Source organism: Lemur catta, chromosome 8 (genome assembly GCF_020740605.2).
Source record: "Lemur catta isolate mLemCat1 chromosome 8, mLemCat1.pri, whole genome shotgun sequence".
Taxonomy (NCBI): Eukaryota; Metazoa; Chordata; class Mammalia; order Primates; family Lemuridae; genus Lemur; species Lemur catta.
Genome location: NC_059135.1, coordinates 39,844,158 through 39,868,969, shown reverse-complemented (window position 1 = coordinate 39,868,969; position 24,812 = coordinate 39,844,158). Strand labels below are relative to the sequence as shown.

Here is a 24,812-nt window from a genome sequence, read left to right as displayed (position 1 = left end):
AGGGGAGGGAGTTGGTTTGTCTTGTTTGGATATACCTAAAATAATACCTACAACAGCGCTGGCCCTCAAATGCCTATTGAGTAATATTTTTAAAACACTGAAAGGAGAAAGAAGGGAAAATGAGGAAGAAAGCCTATATCAGAGGAAGACTTCTATCTCTGAGATACGTACTTAGAATGTAAGCCTTTTGAGATGATTAAACTTTAAAATGAAGAAAAACAAAGGAATATTTTTTGTTACCTTAATTTTGTTACCAAATTCAGTTGCTTAAGAATAAACTTGAAAAATGTCAATGTAATTTTGATGACTGCATTTGGGGAGCCTTTGAAATAATCTTACACCAAGGAAAAATTTTATTAAAGTATAGATTACTGGTTATTTAAAAATACATGAGAAAAGACAAACATACAAAGGCTGTCTCATACAACTGATTTCTAAACTCAATACTTTTGAAATACAAAACAATGATCATTATCCCCAAAAGTCAGTTTATTGACACAAACTGATCTTTAAGTTGGTCTATAACTCTTTTCACTCAATTCTGTTTATGTTACTCAATTTTTCAATTTCATTCCATATCAGAACTTTGTTTTTTCGACATGTTTACTTCTCAAAGTAGTATATAGTTATTTCTTACAATTAATGTTAGCAACTATAGGAAACTTTCCTAAGTCCCAAAAATTCAGTATGCTTGGTGTTCTGGAAATAGTTACCATTTTGGGTTATCTACACTAAGACTCATGTATTTAAAGGCAAAGTATTAATGGGCAAAATATGGGGGTTGAGGGCAGGCAGACTAAGAAAAGAGAATGTTATCTTTTACTGCAGACCTGCTAAAAAAGACTCCATTACTTACTTTGGTACTACTGCTAGAGAAACAGTTTCTGCCAGACCACAGGCTGGCTATATATAGTTGTCCGTTTTATATTTCCTTTTCTAAAAAATGACAAACTTTACCAATTAAATTGCTCAACCAAATAAGCAGACAGTTTAAATCACCATACACTTTAACTGCTTGAAATAAATTATTTTCTTAATTGGTATAGCAGCCTTGTGTCTGGAAAAGCAGTAAAACCCACTTTGTCCCAAAATTAGAATGCTGACTCAGAGGCTGCCTGTGAGATACCTGTCTATCTTCTATTCCCCAGTCATAAAGGTGGACCTTCATGAACTCTGTAACGTAATAAATATAAAAATAACCTTATCTATCAACACAAAATATTGAGCCAGCAAAACCAAAAAAAGTACACTCCTAAGTAGGAACTAGCTTGCATAAAATGAGAGGGTATATCTCCTCTTATGTAAAACAAGAGGAGTACGTATGGTAATAAAAACAATCTTTAATAAGCTTATAAAGAGATGATTCTGGTTTACATGTAAGTCTCCTTAAACTGACTATGACTGAATGATTGGAAATTTTCTTTTCCTAACATAATGCCCATTCATTGTAAGTGAAGCTGGTCCTAGTTTCTTACAAATCTCTTATTTCCTTGGATTCATCTACTACACCCTCACTGTGTTGCCATTTACTTATAAGCTGGGCCTGCCCAGCCTGCTTATAAAGCCTCTCTTCAGAAATATACCAGATGCATTAAACAGAGGCATCTTTTAATAGAAATCTGCACCTCAAAACAGCATATGAAGAACCCAACAGGCCCTCCAATGTAAACACCTCTCATTTCATATTATCACAGAAACAGTGCAGTTTACTAACTACTCCTTCCTTATAGGAAACTCAGTAGCTGTTAGAAAATTTTGTTCAGCTTCAAAACATTTCAATACTTATTAATTCCAAAGATCCGAACACCATGTAGTTGTGGCATTTTGGGAATTAGCACACTCAGGAGAGAAGCTGTGTTTAGGATGAAGTGAGTTGTATCATACTTCGTATAGAAACTTGCGAGAAAATATCTGCAGAGATAAAAGTTAAAAATACGTAAAACATCCAAAAATAAAATTATTTAGAATTTTAAAAATTTAAAAAGTAGAAAAAAGGCCACTGAAACTTAAATACCTAAAAGTAAAACCATTTTTGAGCATTAAAATAAAAGAAACAGTTTGGCTTCAAGTTATTTGACTTGGGATTTAAAAATTTGTTTAATGGAGATACACATTTAGCATTTCTGCAATTATATAAATACATTTAATAGAATGCATTGCTACTTAGCATCTTTTAAAGTAAAAGGCATTCAAACTAGGCTTCCTATGCCCTCTGAAATTTCAGGTGTAGTTTTGCATTTCTGTGCATGTTGCTGAAGAAAAGATCTGGATCCAAAGCATCCACCCATTTTATTCTCAAAGGGTTTTGTAACCCACAAGTTAAGAACTACTACAGTAAAGCTTTGAAAAATGGACTTTTAGTGTATTAGTACAATTCATATCTTTGAAGGAAACAAATACTTGGTTGCCCTTTTAATGTTCACATTTTCATACTGTAGTTGAGCTTGTCTAAAACCAGTTTCACTGGTAACTTGAAAGAGACTGTTGTAAAATTCCAGCTGTTTTGCTATAACTAAGTACATGTGTGTATTCAGACATCTAGCATCTGAGAATTTAACAAGCCTAAACCATCTTTAAAACCATAAATCACCGAGTCCAGAATGCCTAGTTCTGGACCCAAGGGCATATCAAAGTGCAGACATATCATCTGGTTACTCAAACAATATCCTAATATAGATAAGATGTAAAGAAAAAAACATATCTTACTTGATCATAACTAAAAAATTAGTTTCCATATGTATAGGTGTTTGTCTAATAACTTTTATAGTACACAAGAAAAGTATTCTTACAGTCTTTCCTCTAACTACTGTCATTAGTTTCTCATAAGGAGATAAATATCTTGTGTAATATGGTTAGAAAAGAATAGCTACTTTCAAGTATGACTAAAAACATGATAGAGAACCATATATATCATTTTCAGAACAATCTAGATTGAGAAATTCTATAATCTTCCACCTATTTCACAAAACTATGGTCAAAAAATTCTTTCTTGAGAGTAAAACATATTCTTCAATCTTTAAATTCTTTATTCCTGCTTTCATATACTTGACTGTTTTTATACTTCCTTTACTGAACAAAATAGGATATTACTTGCACTTAGTAAGCTCATTTGATTTCCCATCATCATTACATGTTTAATCTATAAACTGATAAATTGGAAATAATAAATCTTAGAATGGGTTCTTACCGTATCATAACGTATGTCCCCTTTGTCTTTTAACAGAAACTAATTGTGTGTGTAGATTATATGAAAATTACTTGACTCTTTCAAAAACTTAGACAACCCCCCAATGGTATGCAAAACCCAAGTGGGAATCAGAGTGATAACATTTATCTTCCCGTGGATATACTGGGAAGAGATCTGTATTAGAAGATAAAAGCTTAGGGTTTAATCTTGGCTCCTGATTCCAACTAGCTGCAAGATCTTGAGCAAAATAATGTATTTGAGTCTGTTTCTTTATCTGAAAATCTGGTATAACTTTTCATGTCACACCTAACCTGACAAATGATGATTAAATAAGAAAATGTGAAAGTACTTTGAAACATATCAATGCTATACAGATGGCTTTAATGCTGTTTCTTCAGTTACATAAGGAATCTAATCAAAATATTTGAAATCACACCTGTTGGTCAAAAATATATTTTGAGAAATATAGACCTGATACACATACATCTTAGTTGACCTTTTTCTGATGGCTCTTACTGAAAATTCAGAATGTCACGCTTTTTATATGTATTATAATGCAATCCTCAACATTTTATAGATGAGAAAACAGGCTTTCAAGAAAATGGCCAAAAGTCACATAACTTAAAAGTAGTTAAGCCAAAAACCAAACTTAGGGCCATCTGAATAGCCAATATTTTTGTTATTGCATTTATTTTTGTTAGACTACAGACATTTTTCTTTGAGGTTAATTTTATATGGGACTAACCCAATTCAAAATTTCTTCAAAGTGCTATAAATACAAGGAAAAAGAAGCCTATTACTTTATGATTAGTTTATTTCTTTCACTTGAAAATGCCTTCCTTTACTTAAACATCTATCCAAAACCTACCATCCCTTAAGTTCTAGCTTAAGGAATTCCAGTATCTCCAAGAAGTCTTCTCTGCTACTAAAGGCTATTCTGATTCTATCATGGACAAAAAAATTATGTATGAGCTATGTGGTACAGAATGTTGATTAACATACATGTGAAATACATCTACTATGTGCAGGCCACTGCACTGTGTGTGGGATTCAAAACAATCCATGCACTTATAAATTCTTTGGAGAAATAAAACAAAATACATATGCAATTTTTATTTGTCAATTATACCTCAGTAAAGCTGGAAAAAAATAAAGGCAGAGGCATTTCAGGTAGGAGTTATGATTTGAACAAAGGCATAGAAGTGGGACTACAAATGAAATATTAAAGAAATGATGCTTAGAAGAGCTTGATCTGGTAGGAGTTAGGTGAGGATAAAATATTCATGTAAAGGGAAAATGACGTAGGAACCATTTTCTGGAGGATCCTGAATATCAGGTAATAGGAGGAAATCAGATACCAGTTACAAGGTTAGATGCTTTACAGATAGATATTATCTCATTCATTTCTTATAGCACCAGGACTGAAATAGGTATCATTAGCTAGAATTTTATATATGAGCAAACCAAGCTGGCTGAGTAATATATACAAGACTCAACTCAGGTCTGTTCTATAATGAAAGCCTGACCTCTCTTTTTCAAAAGCATACTCTTTCTCCCAAGGAGTTGAACATCTGAATAGGACCGGGTAGCCAATGAAATTCTTCTGATCATCTAAACCATTATTTGGGGAGATTAATCTGATAGTGCAATACAGAATATAATTATGTTTAGTTTTTTTATAAGAAAATTAAGGAAAGGAACTGGAATGTATCTGACCTGTACATCCTAGAATGTCTAGGCACACTGATGAGCATGAAATGTCACCTCCTTATGTACTGCCTGAAGTGAAAACTGGTTTATTATCAAAGTGCCTGTACTTTATCTGAGGTAGCTATTTATTGATAAAAGTTTTCAACAAAATATTGTTTCTAATTCCAATTCAATCTGATAAAAGGACATCTTCCTTTTATCCAATCCTCCTCATACCTAAAAATTTCTACCACTTACAGAATTATTGGAGAAATTGTGAAAAACTTCCGTGAAGATGTAAACTGTACTCCATAATCCAGTTGTTCCCAATGAGTTAGGAGCCTTGCTTTACCCTGGTCTGGAGTTTCAAAAGGTGTTCCTTTCACTGCATGCAAAAATACATACATGCCCTGGAAAATAAGCAAGGGGGTATATAATCAATATCAAATACAAAATTAGTTGTCATTAAGCATTAAGGTAGTTCCAGGCTGTTTGTGACAGAGTGTGTGATTTAACAGCTCAAAGTTTTAAGCTTTCACATAACAGTGAAAGGCTATAGTCAGTTTTTTATGGCAAAATAAAGCTTTCTGGGGTATATAAATATTTGGTGAAAATCAGTAAAAGGTCAACCACAAGTAACCTGTTTTCATCTCTTTTCGTTAAACTGAAAATAAACAAAAAGTATCATCAGGGTAACTTCACATCATTACATTTCATTACATTTAGATTTTCTAATACCTTTCCCATTAGGAAAAAGAATTACCTTTTTCCCCAGTGTGTAGGGAATTTTTCTCCAGAATGTCATTAGTAAATCTGATAATACTTATAAAATGATAAAGACATATAAACTGGTAACAAAATAATCAAATAAATAAAATCTGTCAGGGAAAATGGTTTTGAAATATTTAATATTAGGATTGCCTTTGCCTCAGTAGTTCTTTTCCAAAGCAACAAGGACAGTCTGATGTAATAAATATAACATTTGATTCAATTCACTTTTAAAATCACCACTGTGCCACAATAGTGTTTCTTCTGAAGTCAGTTTTTAAAAATACAAGTAAAAAACGTTACCAAAAGCCATTCCGTCAGATGATATGTTTAAGTACCTAATTTTGTGGTTAGGTTAAGAAAAAAACAATATACACTAGATGTGGTTTCCTTGTGATTATGATGCCCATTTAGATTGTGATCAGTAGTACTTCATTCAGGATCACTGTTTGAGGTACTGGTAACAGCAGAAAGCCTAAATATTACCATGAAACAGTTTTTCCTTGTAGAAGCCACCATGTAATGTCATTTTTTCTACCTCAACTTTTAATAAATATATAAAAAATAGAACGATTAGTGATTTGAAATTATATGTTATACTTAGTTAAGAGAGCCCTTCCTTTCAAAGCTTAGTCTACTTCCTAGTTATTATTAATAGGCAATTCAAAAGTTATTTAGCTGCAATAACATCTAAGCTATGAAGGAAAGGACTCATGTTCAGTTGGATTTCACTCACCAAACATTTAATAAGTGGATGATATGTACAGGACACAGGACATGTATACACATCTGAAACTGGAAAACAGGTGTACTTAGCCTTGAAAAAAATTCAATCCTCTAAGAGATGGTAAGAAGAAAAAAACATATGCTTAAACAATTAGAAGGTAGGGCAGAAACTGCTATCAAAGGTATAATCAGAGTACTCAGCAAATGCAGAGTAGAGAAAGGTTCCTTGTTGCTGGGGCAAAAGCCTTGATACCACCCTGTCAACAATCTGAATCTTGAAGGTTCAGCTCAAATTACAATTCCTTAGTGAAACCCTCCTCAGTAGTAATTAGCCTCCTATGTGGTTGCGTACAATTTTACTGAAAATACTATTATAGTGCAATATATTATGTTAGAGTTATTTGCATGTTTGTTTCTCCATTAGCCCGAATACCTCAGGAATAAAGGCTGGTACGGAGTAAGTACTAGGTATGTTGGAAGATGACATTAAACCAAAGAGTGTTTATTCTGTAAGCACCAGGAAACCATTTTCACATAGGCTTTAAAGGGAACTATGACACAGAAAGGAAATGTTTTCAAATGCTCAGGAGCATATGACCCCCACAAAAGTTAAGAACCTCTATTCTAGACCACATATGTGTTAGAATCAAAGAGAAGAAGAATCCTCTATCTCCTTCAAACCACATGCACTTAACTGGTGTTTAGAATATTCAATCAGTTTATTTTATATATCCTTTTCAGTGAAAAAGAATAAAATCTTATTTGACCATATCTTTTACTCTAATATTATTTGTTAAGTAGTCTCTATATAAAAATGTTAGCGATGTACAGATGATTATTCCCACATCAAAAGAATTAGGAAAAGAAAGTATGTAGCTCATGGGTGGTCCTTAACAAATATTTACTGAAGCAAAATGAAGAGCATTTTCACTCATTTTTAAAGCTCGGCTAAGAATCTTGTGAAGCATTAATACCTCTAAGAGTGAACTGTAGCAATCAAATAAAAAAAAAAAAATCACTGTAGGTTTCTACTTTAAGGTTCAAAAAGGCAAATATAGTACATTTGTCTAACCAGGTATAACAATTAGGTCTGTTTTCCCATACTGAAAAGCATTCGGTATGTATTTTACATTTTTAATTGGTTTAATGTAGACTATCTTCAAAGGAAACAAATTTGGAGTCATATAATTGCTACATCTATGGCTGCTTAGTTAGGCTTTTAGTGAGGTGACCTAATGAATAAATCCAATAATAATAATAAATTCAAAGTTTGCTTTCCTGCATGGTGTCAATTACCTATCAATTTGTCCATGGTCATACACTGTGCCTCAATCTTGGGTCAACCAACTTGAAACGTAGGGGGTTGCAGAGCAGGGAATGGCTTCTAAAATTCATTTAATACATGTGCCATTGGAGAAGGGAAAAGACTAATTTATGCAGCAGACTTTTTAATAGGTTTTTAGAGATATAGAAATTAAAAAATAGTAAGATAAATTGCTAATTATAAAACAATGATAAACACATGATGAAAGAATGTAGCATGGGGGTTGTATAGATTCCTAAAGGAGGTTATACCTGAGTAGAGTTTTGCTGGGCAAGTAGGAATCAGTCAGGCAGAGCAACAAAGTGGGGGGGTGGTATTAAAATAGTAGAAAAGCTTAAGCCAAAGTAAAAAGGTGAGAGCAAAATGATTTTCTTTATTGCTAGAGAACAGCCTGTGTTTAGAGATGGTTGAGATAAGATGGAGTCCCTTTATCGCCTCTGCACTGTTATCAACTGGTCTTATATGCTACACAAGAAACTTGGAATTTTACAGTGAATGCAATGGATAATCATTGAAGGACTTAGCACATGATTTCAGCAGACAAGGATTTTTAAAATATCACTCTGCCAAGCTGGAATGGAGGAGTTTAGAGTAGAGGAGAATCAAGAAGACCATTTGGTTTACTGGAATAATCCATGTGAGAAAAAAATGAGGGTATGGGAACCAAGTTGATATTAAATCAGTAGGACAGTGCTTTGACCAAATAGATATGGAATATAAAGGAAAAGGAGAAGTTATCCTAAGACTAAGGTGACGGTACATATATTCTAGTTTTCATAGGACGGTTCTGATTTACACCAATTCTCTTTGAGTAATTATTACTGGAGCTCCCTTTTACTCTAAAAACAGTCTCAGTTTGGACTATACATTACTGGTTGAGTATCCCTTATCTGAAATGCTTAGGACTGGAAATGTTTCAGATTTTGGAATATTTGCATAGACATAATGAGATATTTTGGGGATGGAACCCAAGTATAAACACAAAATTCACTGATGTTTCATATACACCTTATAAACATGGCCTTACTGTAATTTTATACAATATTTTTAGTAATCTTGCACGTGAAACAAAGTTTTGACTGTGACCTGTCACACGAGGTCAAATGTAAAATTTTCCACTTGTAGCATCATGTCCGTGCTCAAAAAATTTCAAGTTTTGGAGCATTTCTGATTTGGGGTTTTCAGACTAGGGATGCTCAACCTGTACATTAATCACTTTACCACTGACATTCAGTTGGCTGGCTTGGCCTTTAGAAAAGATTAGGAATGAAGTCAGCGGAGCACATTGTGGGTGGTGAGGAACTGATCAGGAATAAGATGACTTCCATTTATACTTGTTTGGTTTAAGGTACAAGGTAATCTTGTGCTATAAATATGAGTATCTTTATTCTACAGGTAGAAACTGCAAATATGGGTAGACGAAGTGACCTAGGCAGAATATATAGCACAAGCAGAGATGAAGAAAAGAACCTTGGGGATGGCAATATTTAAGCGAGGAAAAGAGAAGAAGACCCTGCAAGAGGAAAGACAGAGAAGGAAAGATCAGAAATGTATCCAGGAGAAAATGATCCCACAGAAGCCAAAGGAAAACCTTCAGTAAAAGGGAGATGCTTAGTGTCAAGTATTTCAGAGAAGTCGTTATTGAAAACCATACATTGTCTGCCCTTACAGAGTCTATCACATAAAATGGACTAAATGGACATTCATTTATCATTTCCACTAGCACACCATCCTTGTCCTCAAGCCAACTTCAAATACACTGCAGAAGATATAAATATTAATTTTTAAAAATCTGTTTCTCCTACATTTCTGTCTTAATGCTCTACGTTCTCTTTTCGTTATCTTTAAACAAATATAGTTACTTTGGATTCAATTAAAATTCTCAACTTTCATACAGATGTGGCAAGGGACAAAAAAAAAATTCTCAACTAATTGGATTTCTCCCTTTTCATTCTACTTTTAATACGGTATTATAGACAAGAGAAAAATCACTATCAGGATCGTTGTGTGTCTTGTTTTTGTAACAAGCAATTTCCAGGGCTGCATAATATGGTCCATAGAGTCAATGGAACCTCTGATACTTTGTAAAGCTAATATAAATACAGCTAATACACGAGAGTGACAGTCAACCAGAAGCAGCTAAGGCACTATAAGATTCTGAATCACATAAGATATGATTAAGCTCAAAATTTCTATACTGAAATAGGAAAGTATACATATACAATTTAGAAAGATTTAACAAGGATTGAAACCAAAGATTTTCATTAGACTCCAGTTAACCAAAACACAAAATTACTTCTGTAATTCTGTAACTTTCTTGTAATTTTTACTAAAACGACCTAGTATTTTATATAGTCTTACTTAGAAAAAAGGCCCAATGTTGAAATAAACTGTGATGGAAAAAATCAAATCATATTCCAGACTAGAATTAAACCACTGAACTTACATACTTTAAATGAGTGAATTTTATAGTATGTAAATTACATCTCAATAAAGCTATTAAAACAAAGTCATGTTTTTTTATATCATAAAACCTTAAGATACATATATCATAAAATTTACCATTAGCCATTTTTAAATTTACAATTTAGTAGTATTGAGTCCATTCACACTGTTGTGCAACCATCACCACTACCATCCATGTCCACCTTTTTCATCTTGCAAAACTGAAACTCTGTAACCATTAAACAATAACTTCCCATTCCTTCCTTCCCGTCACTTCTGGCAACCACTAAGTCTTAAGCTTTTAAGTGTTCAGTATAAGGTGATATTCTTACCAGATTATGTATAATATTTGTTAAGGTCCAAGCAACAGGAACACTGAAGAAGGGAATGCTGAGTAAGACAATATGAAGCAAGCCAACTCCCAATGCGTATGTCAGCCACATACCCCGGCTGTTCATTACACGGGTATTTGGATTCACCTCACTGTGGGCAACTCCAACATTCATGTTTGCTCTGTAGGGAGGTAATGAAATGAATCAACACTGATAAACTGGCAAACTAAATACCCCTAATTCTGACATGACAAAGAAAGCGTTATGAGGATTATTTTTTCCCTAGTTATTCTGAAATAGAACACATGCACCCACCAAAATATGCTACTTGCAGATGCTGATGAAGAATCCTCAACTTTTGACATTATGGTGAGATAAACAAGATTTATTTTTACGGTTCTCTTTCAAAAGATAGTTAAAAATCTTTTCCTAAAGCTTGTCTTCTAGCATGTTAGTTTTACTAAATGAAATAATGGACAGGAAAACTCAAAATTGAAAGAGAAAACCTATATTTTCTTATATCATGAGAGCAAAGTGACAAGCCCAGAGCTAAATTTACCAAAAGAATCATCTCATATTAAAAAAAAAAAAAGCAGAACTGACCCAGCCAGTCAGTTGAGTAGCCAGACTCTTTAAGGTAATGTTGTAGCCACAGAGTGGTCAGAGTTCAAATCACTTCTTTTTGAATATTGACGCTGGGAGGAACATGCCATTGACATAATCCTGTGTAAAATTTACATGGTCAAGGGATAATGTTTCTCAATTTTGTGATACAACTAGGTTAAAGTAATGAGTCTTCCGAATATTTCTCTAGTTAACTCCCCTAAAACTTCAGTTTTCTTTCTTTCTTTTAAAAAAGTTTTTCCCTTCCCCTTTTACATTCAAGATGAACACCAAAGGAAGAACTGATTATTGTTCCCACTTATTTTAACGCTGATGTTTACTTAGGTCTAAGTATCTCTTAAAATAAAACTGTGTTAAAGAATACCTATCATCCCGGGGAGGAGGGAAACGGGGATAGATTATATTTGGAACAGCTCTGATTTAAAACATATTAACTTGTTCCATTGCAGAGTTAGCACAGAGAGTAATTTCTCATAACCCCATCCGCGTGGGGTTTCCGCGTATAATGTCCTCTTCACCATCTAAAGATCTCTGGAACAGGAATAAAGCCTCACGGTGACGAAAGATGAATAAAAAATCTCAAATTTACATGTATGAATATTTCTAATACTGTAAACACCCATCGTTTATCATATATTATGTTTAACTGTTACAAGTTATACCTAGAACATGCCACCGCTTAAGATAGTTTTCCCACTTTCCACGAGATGGGAAAAAAATGTTCGAAAGAGGCCTAAAATTTACATCTCAGCTGGAAGGCAAAGCTGGCGTGGTACAGGTCCCACCCCAACCAGAAAACCCCGGCGGGTTTGCCGCGCCGCTTCTGCCAAATACTGACCCCACAGTGAAGCAGCTCTCGGCTCTGCCCGAGCCGGTGCCGGTGCCGACCGCGGCTCGCGGGGGTCCCCGTGGGGGAGCCTCCCGCAGCAGCCTGAGCTCCGGGCCGGTGGAAACTCAGCACAAACCGCTGCTGCTACCGCCGCAGCGCCTCCCCCACCCGCCCCTTCCTTCTCCCAGCAGCACAGCCCGTCAGGGCCGCGGCACCGCAACGAGGACTTGGGCTGCGAGCCTCTGAGGCCACTCGCCCCGCATAGACAGACACGGCGCCGCCGATGCAGCCCGAGCCCACTGTGTCCCCTGAGAACGACACTGGCGCGCCAGCAGCTCCCTACCGACGAAGGCAGCAGTACGAGCCCTCCGTGGTCGTGCCCTCCGCGTTTGTGCCCACTTACCCGCCGCCCCACTCCCGGCCGCCGGCACGGAGCAGGACCAGCCCGGCGGCTACGGCAGCGTATGCCCACGCCCCGAATGCCAGTGGTCCGCCCCAGCGCTGCGCAGCTTGCGGAAGCCTTCAGGGGCAAACTCGCTGGCAGGCGATTGGCTGCGAGCAGCGTCAATCCCACGTTCCTCCCGGGCAAGGCGGGACTAAGTGAGGCGCGCCAGGTGCCCGCTTGGCCGTGCGCGCGCGCGCTGGGGCGAGTGGGAGGCCCGTGAGGCCGGGCCTGGGCGCTGGGTGCTCGCCGCTAGTGGATGGTCATTGCCTGCCTCGCGCGAGCAAGAAGGTAGTGTCGTTTGGCTAACGGGCTTTTATTTTTATATTCTCGAAGGCTCGAGGACTCCCCTAAGTTCTCCCGGGTCCGAGCACGAGCGCCGCCGCGCCGGGGGCACCTCCCGGCAGGGGTAGGAAGCGAACGGGGCGGGCTGGGGGGCGCGCTCGCGTGGACGGCACTGTCGGAGCAGGTCGGGGCTTCCTAGTGGTCCCGGGTGGCCTTTGTTGCAGCCGGTGCCTTAGAACCTTCTGGGTGGAGGACTTCAAATTTGTTTTCCAGCCAGAAAATTTAACCCATGACAACTGTAACTCTTCTTGTGAGTGTGGCGTTTTATAGCATGCTGTGTTGTGCCATTATACAAAGGGTGCAAGTAAACTTTTTTAAGTTAATCACGATTGTTGCTAGTATTATTCTGGGCTTATCCATACGAGGAAGACAGGCATCTGCATTACATTCTGAGGAAATGTGGATTCCATAAATCTTATTTGAGGACGGAGAAGAATAGTCTTGATTAGATTTTTTGCAATTGTCTATGAAATTTCTTCTACCTTGGCGGTGTGCAAAGTTTATGATTTTTATTGCTGAAATAACTTTAAACATTTTGAAATAGATTTAAGGGGATGTTTCCTATACATGTGTATATGTATCTTGCATTTCTGTTCTATGAAAACAATTGGTTTCATTTATTCTTTAATTAAATAAATTATTTTTTAGTGTGTTCTCCCTAAAGTCTTCGAGTTCTCTGATTTCTACTTCTTTTTTTAGGTGCACCTGTTGTCTTTAACTGACTTTCCTGGTCATCGGCAGTCTTCAGAAGTGTTCCATTTCCCTCAGCATAAATGGAAGACTGGCTATCCTAACTTTCTCAGACATTCTATGCTGTGACTTGTAAGCGTGATATCAACCCTTCACTTTTCAAAAGAGGTCATTTGGTATGTTATGGATATGTAAGTAATATAAAACCCCTGTCCTCAAAGAGCTCTGATTGAGGAGGAAGGGACAGACAAACAAATAGAATAACCCGTGATGAGTTTTGGATTAGGAATAAGGAAAAGGTGCTATGAGAATACAGTGGAAGGGTTGCCTAATCTCTTGGGCAATGAAGGGAAGGAGGTTGGAGCAGGGAAGAAAGGTTTCCTTGAGAAGGTGATGTGGAAGGATGGTTAGAAGTCAGCCTAGAGAGAGGGGACATTGTGAGCTAAGGGAGAAGTGGGTAACACCACGTTAAGAGAGACAAGTTATATAGTATGACTGGCCTAATGCACATTTGGGGAATGATGGGATGAGATTAGAAAGGCAGGCAGAAATCCAGTTGTTAGGGAGTTAGGACAACCTGGTTAGAAGTTGGAATCCTTTACAAAAGTCTTGAGTAGGATAGCAACGTGATGAAGTTTAGATTATAGAAAGAACCCTGTTAAGTGGTTGAGGTTGAAGTTAAAATATTAATTAGGTAGTTATTGCAGTAGTTCAGGGGAGAAAGATTGAGGGGCTGAACAGAGGCAGTACAAAGAGGAGAGGACTAGCTTGGGAAATATATAGATAGTAAGATAGATAGGACTGGGTGGCAGGATGAGTGAGGAAAATTTCTAGGATGACTTCAGGGTTTCTAATTTTGCTTTGTGTGCTTGGATGGAAAGTGTTCAAGGGCATGGCCTTTGGAGTCAGACATGCCAGGGTGTGCATCTGCCACTTAATAGTTTTATGATCTTGAGCAAGTTATCATGCCTTTAAATTCCATTTGTGATAGAGCAATGATAGTATACATAGGGTTTTGTGAGGAGTAAATGGGATGTTGTATATAAAGTTCTTATGTTAGCTGTTACTTATATTATCAAACAAATATAGGAAGAAAGCTAATTATTACTTAAGCAGAATGTGCATGTACAAAAAAAGAAAGTTAATTAGAAAAAGATTCTGAAATCAGTTTGGTACATGTTAAGTTTAGGTTGGTTGTCTTCAGTCATCTAAATGATGATATTTAGAAGATAGGTGGAAATAAGGCCCTGGCATCCAGTAAAAGTTATGAGATACAGGTGAGCTAGGAGATAAAATGGAGGCCAGTTAAAATTAAGTATATAAAAGAAAGGAGTCAAGGCAATGGTGACTTGCTGGGAAGGAGGACAGTTTTTCTAAAGTTTACATTGACACAAGAAAGGTGCTGATAAAATTATTTTTAGTGGCGCTTCATTAATATTCATGAAATGCTTCTACCTTAGTTTGAGAATTCTAATAATCTAAGAAAAACACTGATCAACAAAACTTTGTGGTATTAACCTAGCCTCACCTCAGCCTTCTGGACGGTTGTTTTAATCTCATCACCTTTGTCTCATTCCTTATTCCCTACGATGCCTCTTCCAAAATCTCTTTTTTCAAATCTTTAATTTCATCCCCATATTTCTTAACCTTCTAGTTTACTGAGATCATGGCAATTTATTGCATAAACTCTGTCATACCTTGTGGACCCCAACCCACCATGTCTTCTGATTTCCTAAAATGTCGGAATCCCTACCCATACTCTTCTTCCTTCAGTGTCATACCATGTTTCTTCTCTCTTAACTAACTGCTATGGTCTGAATGTTTGTGTCTCCCCAAATTCACAACTGGATGATATCATTATTATCCCCATTTCATAGATTAGGTGATTTTTTAGAGAGTTTAATTTCTTCAGTGTTACATAGCTATTAGTGTGACAGCTAGTATAAAACCAAAGTAGTGTGATTTCAGAGCCTGCCCTTTTAACCACTACCCTATCCAGCACTGTCCAATAGAACTGTAACGTAAGCCACATATATAATTTTAAGTTTTCTAGTCATATTGAAAAAGGTAAAAAAAAAAAAAAGTTTAATTTTAATAATGCATTTTATGTTCCCTAGTATATCCCAAATATTACATATCATTTTATCCTGTAATCAATATAAAAAAATTAATAAGATTTTATATGTTTTAATGCTGAGTTTGAAATCCAGTGTGTATTAGCACATCTCAATTTGGACTACCCACATTTCAGGTGCTCATCAGCTACATGTGGCTAGTGGCTACCATATTGGACAGTGAAGATCTATACCCTTAGGCACAGGTGGGGAACCTTTTCATGTTGGAAGGCTGCATTAATGTAGCATTATCAAATAAGGCTGAATTCAAGAAACTTCAATTAGATATACTTAAAAATGTACATTATTTTGTAAAAATGTAACTACTGTGTACTTAATAATTTCAAAAATGGAAACTATTTGTTAATTTTAACCTTTTAGTGACTTTATTATGTCTACTTTTTGTTGGAAAGCGTTTGACTATTTGGTTGCAGCATGGAGGTTTGCAGTTTCAGGTGATCTTCTAGATGGGTGTCAGTCATTTGTGATCTTAAGGGTGTCTTGATTTGGGTTAGGTAGGAGAATGTAGATTGGCAGCAGTATGTGGTTGAAAAGTAAGAAAGCATTTTTCTGTATTTCAATTGTATGTTTCTTAGCACCAGACAATGACTTTAAAATGTCATCTATTGAGAGCTCAATCAATCCCATCTGTAGTTCTTTATTTAGCTGCCTTGGTGATATCAACTAGGTGAGGCTGAAATGCTGATTTGAGTGTGATGTCATGATTCTCAAAGTCAGTGAACCTTTCACCGTATTTGCCAATTAATAGGTCTGTAACAGCTGTGTATTCTTCAGATGATTCACATATATCATCCTCATCAGTGACCTTTGCTAATTGGGGAAAATGTTCATCTGAAATTTCCTTTTGAGGAAGTGTTTTGAGAAAAGTTAGGTTTTTTCCAAAATGCTTGGATTTTTTTGCCACGTACAGTATATAGACTTAGTTTTACGTTGCAAAGATATATTCAAGTCATTTTGATTTGACATATCACACAGAAATGCTGCATTCCTATAGCAGTCTTCTTTCAATAGTTCACATTGTTGTTTCTGTTCTTCATAAAATTTAACTAACTGTTCTCACAGAGATAAAATTTGGGCTAACACCTGTCCCTGCAATAGCCAAAGCACTTTTAGAATGATATGGCAAATCCATACTGAACACCTCATCATTCAACTTTAGCATGTTATGGAAGTGAGGATGCCATGTTGCATTTGCACGAATATAGTTAACAGTACTTATAACTTGTTGCAAAGTGTCACTTAAAATAGCTCTACCACAGAGATTTTGCTGATACTAGGTACAATGAAAAGAAATGAGAGCATCTGGATCTGTTAATACATTTTTTAAATCTGTGCAATAAACCCTTCATGTTTTCCTATCATGGAAGTTGCACCATCTATACACTCACTAAATTTACCAAATTCTGTCTATTTTCATGACATTTATCTTGAAAGTTGTGAAAGATACGTGTTCACAAGAGTGCCCAAAGTAACTTTTTGTAGCAAAGACAATCTTCTGTTATAACCCGAATGAAGTATAAAAACTGAGCTGAGTCAGTAGTATCAGTTGATTAATCCAAAACAATTGAATAGTATGTTTTCCTTTCAAAGTTTTGCATGACGTTGTGTTAAGTTAATGGCTAATTCATGCTGCTGATCAGTTGTGTTCTCCTTGAAAGAGGCAGTGGCTTCAGTGGCATTATTTCTAGGTCTTATTGCTGCTTTTTTGCTTTTCATCTTTTAATTTCTGCAGTATAACCTTTCATACCTCTCCCTCTAATTTAAAATATTTGTGATTCTTATGAGTGTGTAATGCTGATGAGCATTGAATTTCTGTAATGTTGATATTGTGGTATCACAAAGCAAGCAGATCATCTTATCTTTGCAGAAAGAAGAAAATATTGCAATTCCCAATCCTCATTAAATAATGTTTTCTCCCTTCAGCATTCTCGTGTTCTTCTTTGACATGATGGGCTGTTAAGCAGACAGAATTAAAAAATACTGTTGAGCTGTGCAGCTATTCATAAATTCCACTTCAAACAGAAACAGTGCACAACTGTCAAAAACTGATAACAGACTGGTGTACTTGACCCCCATAAACTCTCACCAACCAGCCTCGTGTGATAGTCGTGCCAGTCAGGTGGGGGAAGTTGCAGCTAAATCATGAGTGTAACAACTGCCAATTTAGCCCTTATGGCTTACTAATGTTCTAATTGTGCTAGTCAATCTGGGAGGATTACTTTGTTGAAACTTATTTTATTCTTTGGTATTTTAAATGCGTTCATTTTAAAAATATAAAAGATGAGCAAAAATGTATTAATAAAAATAAATGAATTTGTTTTGTAAAATTTGGATTCAGTCACAAGGCCACACTTAAGGACCTAGGAGGCCACATGTGGCCTTAAGGCTGTGGGTTCCCCAGCCTTGCCCTTAGGTCTGAGGTCATTCTGAAGCTTCAGAAGATTGTGAAAGGTACCTTTTACTTGTGACAGCACTAATTTATGTGAATGTTGTGACAGTGGAACAGCATTACCTGACTGGGAGTAGGAAAGCTTGCCAGCCCTTGAGAGGCACAAAAGCCATTGAAAGGTAGTTGTTGACAGTTACTCTACTTAAAACTGGGTACCCCCAAACTAAATCAAAGATATAGATTAATTAGAGGGTAATTGTTAGTATTAAAAAAGAATTCCCAGCATTCTTTTACATAATGCTCTCTTATCATGGTACTGTGCATTTTATAAAGTTTTAGCATTTATAGAACATTTTATATGTACTTTCTTATTTGATTCTTACAGTAAACTGGTCAGTTATTAGCTCCGTTTTTACAGATGATGAGTTGATTTCACAGAGGAATTTGAGTGATTTACTTCATCTTATGTGTAATGAAGATGAACCCCAAGACCTGTTTTATAGATTCTGATACATTGTGTTTTTTCATTGTGCCAATCATCTTTGCCTTATGTGTAGCAAAATATAGTTATGCTGTATTTATGAATTGTGACCAGTTAACACCCTCAGAATGAAATATGTTGACCTCAGAAATGCATTCCTTAAAATCCTGTGTAATTGTTACAATGCCAATACTCCATTTCCTACTCAATTACTGAATCTTATTTTACATGACTTTGTCTTATGTTGCTTTAGAAGGAATCCTAATCTGACACCTTCTGGTTTTGTTTGTTTTGGGCATTGCTATTTTCTTTGGACCTAGACTCCATAGGATTGAGTCATCATGTGAGCATATAACTAGTCATGGTAAATAAAGGAAGTACTTAGGGTCCTCCCTGCCTCCATTTCTTTGTCCAGGAAAATATTGACTCTAGGGAAGAATTGCGTGTTGTGAAGCTAGTGTTTGTTTTTCTGAAGTTAGGCATTAAGGCAGATGCAGGCCCACTCCTTGCATGTTTTACATATGGAATTTCCAGTTGAGATTTGTTTGTTTGTTTGTTTATACAAAGGTTTCCAGCCTTAAAACAATTATTCACGCTGGCAGATTTTGGATCTACAGGTGGGATCTAGCATATAAAGGACCTGGAATGCCAGTTTAGAGATTTGAACTTTATCTGTTGGCTTTGGGGAGCCACATGATCAAAATGATGTTTTAGGCAGAATAATGTAGAGGATAGTTATCCGACATGTCTGGCATCTGACTAGTTCAGATTAACAGTAATTCTAGGGTCTAGATAGCCTAACTCCAAAAGACCTCAGTGATGGAAAAAGACGTTATAACTCATCAAAACGTATGGATGACTAATGATGTTTAAGTGAGACTGTCATTATCTACATCCCAAGGTGATAGCACCACCTGGTCATTCCCTGGAAAACAGATCATATATTACACTCATTATAGCACAACTGTTCTTATCATTCTTCAGTTATTACCATAGTGTAATTTACCAACTGAATGTTTTTAAGAAATCTTTTTACAACATGCTTGTTTCAATGATTCCAATGTGCATGCTTTCAATGATCTACTATGATGAGTTTGGACGAAGACATAGTTGGCACAGACATTTAAGGAAATACAATTGAGATAAAAATCTCTAACTGATGAGAAGTACCTAGGCCCAGTTACTTCATCACTCAGTCTTTTTTAACCTTTTAAGTGATATAATAATTATAAATTACAATTTTTATACATAGTACCTACTTTTTTTTTTGTTTGTTTTTGAAACAGGGTCTTTCTCTGTTGCCCAGGGTATAGTACAGTGACATCATCATAGCTCAGTGCAGCCTCTAACTCCTGGGCTTGAGCAGTCCTCCTGCCTCAGCCTCTGGAGTAGCTGGGATTGCAGGTAAGCACCATCATGCCTAGCTAATTTTTTAATTTTTTGTAGAGATAGGGTCTTGATATTGCCCAGGCTGGTCTTAAATTCCTAGGTTCAAGTGATCCTCCTTCGGCCTCCCAAAGTGCTAGGATTATACGTGTAAGCCATGGTGCCCAGCCCATAGTACCTACTTTTTATGGGTTCAAGGTTTAAATGCAATCTCACATGTAAAGAAAGTGCTTAGCATATTGTCTAGCGTACTAGATATTTAATAAATGTTAGTTCTTTTTGTTGTAATTATCATTTTAGTTAATGGGTGGTATAGATAGGGTGACCAAGGGTCAAGAATCATGGAGGCTAATTAGGAAATTATATTGTATAATGCTGAGAGCTTGAACTGTTAATGGGGGGAGGATAAAAATGAAGAACTAAATGTGAGAGATACTGAGAAAAGAATTGATGGGATTTAGGAGTTGATAAGATTTGGGTCAGGGTGAATGGCTTATTGTGATAGTAATGTCATGGGGTTGGGGGAGCTGACTGTTAACACCTTGAGTTTAAGCTAGTGATTTCAGCAGGCAGTTGGAAATATAGGGTTGGAGTTTCAGAGAAAACTCAGAGTTGTGGTTATCAGTTAAAGCCTCACAAAAACTCTGAGAGAAATCAGGAAAAAAGTTTGTAAGCTCTGGTTCTGGTTAAAAAAAAAATGAAAAAAAAAATTAGAAAAAAAGCAAAAAAGCAATTTTCTCCTTCTTACATTGTTATGGTTTTTTTTTTTTAACTCAGTTTTGGTTATTTTTATTTGTAAGAGATAATTAGATTACACATCAACACAGGAAGTATTGAATGACTTGCCTATATTTAAGTCTCAGGTCTGCCTCTTAATAACTGGATGACCTTGGACAAGTTTCCTAACTTCTCTGTGCCTCAGTAGTCTTATAAAATGAAGGTGATAATGGCACCTATTCCAAAGGGTATTAGTAAGAAATAAATGATTAGATACTGTATTTACTGACAATAGAGTCTGGCATACAATAAAGCTTAACGAATGTGAGCTATTATTACGTCATTATTATTGCTGTTGGTTCTGTTAGTCAAGAATGTTTGTTTACCAGTTCTTATTTTTACAACTTGTATTTGTATCTTCTAGCTACTCTGCTAACAGCTAGAATGAAACAGTTGCCTGCAGCAACAGTCCGCCTCCTTTCAAGTTCTCAGATCATCACTTCAGTGGTCAGTGTTGTAAAAGAGCTCATTGAAAACTCCTTGGATGCTGGTGCCACAAGCATAGATGTCAAACTCGTGAGTGTCCTTGAGAAGCCAGATACTTTCAAAGCAAAAAAGGGTTGGACAGATGTTTTCTCCTTAAACCTTTGTTTTTTTCTGTGTACCAGCAAATTATTCTTAGGACATTGGACTATTTATTTGTCTTAAGGGTAAATTGTTAAAAATAAATTTTAATTTAAATCAGCATTATAGTAAAACTAAAAATTATGAAAGAAAACATGTTCTTTAGGACTTTGTCACCTAAAATGTCAATTTAAAGTCTGTATGTACTCCAAATAGTTGTCCTTGGTTATTCATATTTACTTGTTTTAAACATTTCCCTTTGCCATTTTATTTTTTCCACTTAATCTTATTTCTAAACCATTTCCCTGTTACTTCAGTTTCCACATTTTTAAATTTTAGTGTTTTGTACAAAATCTTTTTTTTTTTCCCCAAGACGTGTGAGTCTCACTCTATCACCCAGGCTGGAGTGCAGTGGTGTGATAATAGCTCACTCACTGTAGCCTTGAACTCCTGGGCTCAGCGATGCTCTTTCCTTAGCCTCCCAAGTAGGTGGGACTACAGGCATGTGCTGCTATGCCCAGCTACTTTTTATTTATTTTTTTTAGAGATGGGGTCTTGGTTATGTTGTTCAGGTTGGTCTTGAACTCCTGGCCTCAAACAATCCTCCTGCCTCAGGCTCCTGAGTCACTGGGATTACAGGCATAGCTACTGTGCCCAGCTAAATCATTTTAGTTAATATGACTTAACAACACTCAATCATGATTTATTGAACTTAGTTTGCATATCTGTTTGCTCTGTTGTAAATTGCTAGCTCATAGATGTAAGGTCTATAATTTATTTATTTTTGTGTCCTCCATACCTGGCCAGTACCTAGTACATACCAGAAAGATGAATAAATTTTTTTGATTTAATATAAGAATATTTTTTTTTAAGTCTCCTAATTATTAGGTATTTGTTATTTCTAGTATCATGGAATTAGAAATAATGCTGATTGGAATATCTTCGTAGGAAAGGGACCTAAACTTTTCTTATCTATCAGATAAAATTCTATGAGATCTCTATCTCTTTATATATATATGTATAAATAAAATACCAGTCACTTCTTATAAAAGCATTGTGTACTAACTACTACTTTACCTATTTTAGAAATAGTTAATGTTCTGAGACCTTGCCCAAAGTCACATAATTAGTAAGTAGTGGCACTGATATTAGAATCCAGGACTTTCAGACTGTAAAACCCATTCAAGACCTTTCCTCTGTGTCGGTGGTTCTTGTAATGTTTGGGTGCATCAGAATAACTTAGAGCATTTGTTAAAATAGGTACTGGGCCCCACTCCTAGAACTTCAGGTTCTAGGTTGGGCCTGACAATTTGCATTTCTAATAAGTTTCTAATTGATAGTGATGCTAATACCTTAGAGAACACACTTTGATAAGTGCTTTTTTATATCAAATCTGTATTTTGTTTTTAAATAATATACTCTAAGCTTTATAAACCTGAAAAAAAAGTAAATTAAACCCAAAGAAAGACAATTTATGTTTTTTAGGCATTTCTTATAGTTCAGTCTGATTAGAGTACAAATGGTAATAATTGAATAGGATTAGATAGTTATATCCAACGGATTTCACTTAAGAATCTTAGACAAGCAAATGTATCTTGTTCTTAAATGTCTCTGGAAGAAAAACATTGTTCTGTAAAATAGTGTTGCAAAGTCAACAGAAGTCCTCCTATAAGACTAAATAAAACATTTTAACCTGACTATATATTTTAGTATTGACGTTTACTAACTGGTTTGTAGAATTTTAAAATAAATACCACAAATGTTTTATTGTGGTTTTGTGCAATAATAGCTATCCTGACTAGGTATGTTGTTATAATTAATTAAACATGATAATACAATTTTAAATATTAAAACAGATCTTTATGTTCTGATTTTACTCTAATGCCTAGAGTTCTTATTTATGTCTCGATTTGCATTTCTGTATTGAATGATTTTTCTATAAAATGAAGCAAATTATTCATGGAATGTCAACTTAATTTTAGATTGAGAGATTTGAGGAACTAAATCTTAGATGTTTTCCTCCAATGCTTTGTATATCTTACTTAAAAAATGCTGACATTTGTAGTATTATACAATTTTAGGTTATTAAAAAGCTGTGGTATTTTTTTTTTTCTTTTTTTTTTTTTGGAGCAGTTTTGTTTATTTATTTTTTTGAGACAGTCTCCCTCTGTTGCCCGGGCTAGAGTGCCATGGCATCAGCCTAGCTCACAGCAACCTCAGACACCTGGGCTCAAGCCATCCTCCTGCCTCAGCCTCCTGAGTAGCTGGGACCACAGACATATGCCACCATGCCTGGCTAATTTTTTTCTATTTTTAGTAGAGACAGGGTCTCACTCTTTGCTCAGGCTGTTCTCTAACTCTTGAGCTCAAAAGATCCTCCTGCTTCGGCCTCCCAGAGTGCTAAGATTACAGGTGTGAGCCACCATGCCTAGCCAGATGTATTATTTTAAATACTATAGTCATTATAATTTTAGGAAGTATTTTTTCCCCCTTTATAACTTGCATCTATGGTCATATGTGTAAAACTTTGTGGAGTCAGTCTTATGATAGAAGTTGGCTACCAAATTTAGGATATGGTATTCCTAGAAAGTGGTCACTATAGTAATTTAGATTTTGTTTTTATTATATATGCATATTTTTAGCATTAGAATATAAAACTAAAATATGAATTTAGTTTTTAAAAAATTTTTCTTGACTGTTGAATTAAAAAGTCACTGAGGTTGCCAAATTAGGTGTTTCTCAGCAGTTTTCTGTTAAGTGATTATTTGCAGAAAGAAATTGAGAAAGTTATAATGTAGTAAATGTTTAAAGTTTTTTATGAAAGCAGCAAGGGAAAAAGTATTAAAAATCAGGTTGAATAATAATTGCTAGAGTCTTGGTGGGTAGAAAAGTTTTGTTTTATTGGTGATAGTGTTCTGTTTTGTTTCGTTTAGGAGCTTATATATATATGAAAGGAAGATATAATTTGGAAAAAATTTTTTGGTCAAATTTAAACAAATTATCATAAATGCTCATTGTAGTGAAACAGTTAAAAGGACTGACCTCCTTATTTTACTGTTGAATTTGAGCCCAAAGGAAATAAGGAACTTGTTAGGAACACAACCAGGAATTAGTAGAGCTAACGATTTTAAACTCTTATTTCCATAATGTTATGCTTCCATATGAGGTAAATAAATGGCAAAATTATTTCTTCTGTTGTTTTTTTTTGCTTCTAAATGTGATAACAGTTTAATATTTTTATATATAAAGGTGTTTTTTAACATTTTATAGGAAAACTATGGATTTGATAAAATTGAGGTACGAGATAATGGTGAGGGTATCAAGGCCATTGATGCACCTGTAATGGCAATGAAGTACTACACCTCAAAAATAAGTAGTCATGAAGATCTGGAAAACTTGACAACTTACGGTTTTCGTGGAGAAGCCTTGGGATCAATTTGTTGTGTAGCTGAGGTAAGGTAATTTATATTGGTTATAGTAGTGATTTCATAATTACAAAATATTAGAATTAAGAGAAATAGTCCAGTATTTGATGAAGTATGTTTTTACATTTTTTATTATAGTAAAACATGCATAATGTAAAATTTACCATTTTAACCATATTTATTTATTTTGGTTTTGCTTTTTGAGATGGTCTTGCTGTCACTCAGGCTGGAGTGCAGTGGCATGATCATAGCTC

General features: G+C 35.6%; 2 protein-coding genes across 6 annotated transcripts in view; one reads left to right on the top strand and one right to left on the bottom strand.

The window, feature by feature from the left end:
- Window positions 1-330: 330 nt before the first annotated feature.
- Window positions 331-12,441, bottom strand: ORMDL1 (ORMDL sphingolipid biosynthesis regulator 1). Of its 2 annotated transcripts, none has more exons than XM_045559989.1 (4): window positions 12,268-12,441; window positions 10,472-10,652; window positions 5,135-5,286; window positions 331-1,911 (listed from the first exon to the last, which is right to left on the bottom strand). In XM_045559989.1, the coding sequence occupies exons 2-4, from the start codon at window positions 10,643-10,645 to the stop codon at window positions 1,776-1,778; spliced, it is 462 nt and encodes a 153-aa protein (XP_045415945.1). In that variant the 5' UTR covers window positions 10,646-10,652; window positions 12,268-12,441; the 3' UTR covers window positions 331-1,775. The 2 variants fall into 2 exon arrangements, with proteins under 2 accessions (XP_045415945.1, XP_045415944.1); XM_045559988.1 differs by having other exon boundaries at window positions 12,328-12,441.
- A 127-nt stretch (window positions 12,442-12,568) lies between these two features.
- The window catches only part of PMS1 (PMS1 homolog 1, mismatch repair system component), an 83,215-nt gene continuing 70,971 nt past the window's right edge, over window positions 12,569-24,812 (top strand). For 2 of the 4 annotated variants that reach the window (XM_045559984.1, XM_045559987.1), the window contains exons 1-4: window positions 12,569-12,657; window positions 13,411-13,592; window positions 20,934-21,085; window positions 24,404-24,586. In XM_045559984.1, coding sequence (XP_045415940.1) covers window positions 13,580-13,592; window positions 20,934-21,085; window positions 24,404-24,586 — 348 coding nt within the window. In that variant the 5' untranslated portion in view covers window positions 12,569-12,657; window positions 13,411-13,579. Of the gene's footprint in view, window positions 12,658-13,410; window positions 13,593-19,776; window positions 19,811-20,933; window positions 21,086-24,403; window positions 24,587-24,812 lie in introns of those variants that run through there. The other 2 variants (XM_045559985.1, XM_045559986.1) reach the window with 2 other exon arrangements.

Coding starts and splice junctions, on each gene's coding strand:
- ORMDL1 (XM_045559989.1), bottom strand. CDS start 10,645: ATGAATGTTGGAGTTGCCCACAGTGAGGTGAATCCAAATACCCGTGTA. Junction 5,287..10,471: donor CAAATATTATACATAATCTG/GTAAGAATATCA, acceptor CTTATTTTCCAG/GGCATGTATGTATTTTTGCA. Junction 1,912..5,134: donor ACAATTTCTCCAATAATTCT/GTAAGTGGTAGA, acceptor TTATCTCTGCAG/ATATTTTCTCGCAAGTTTCT.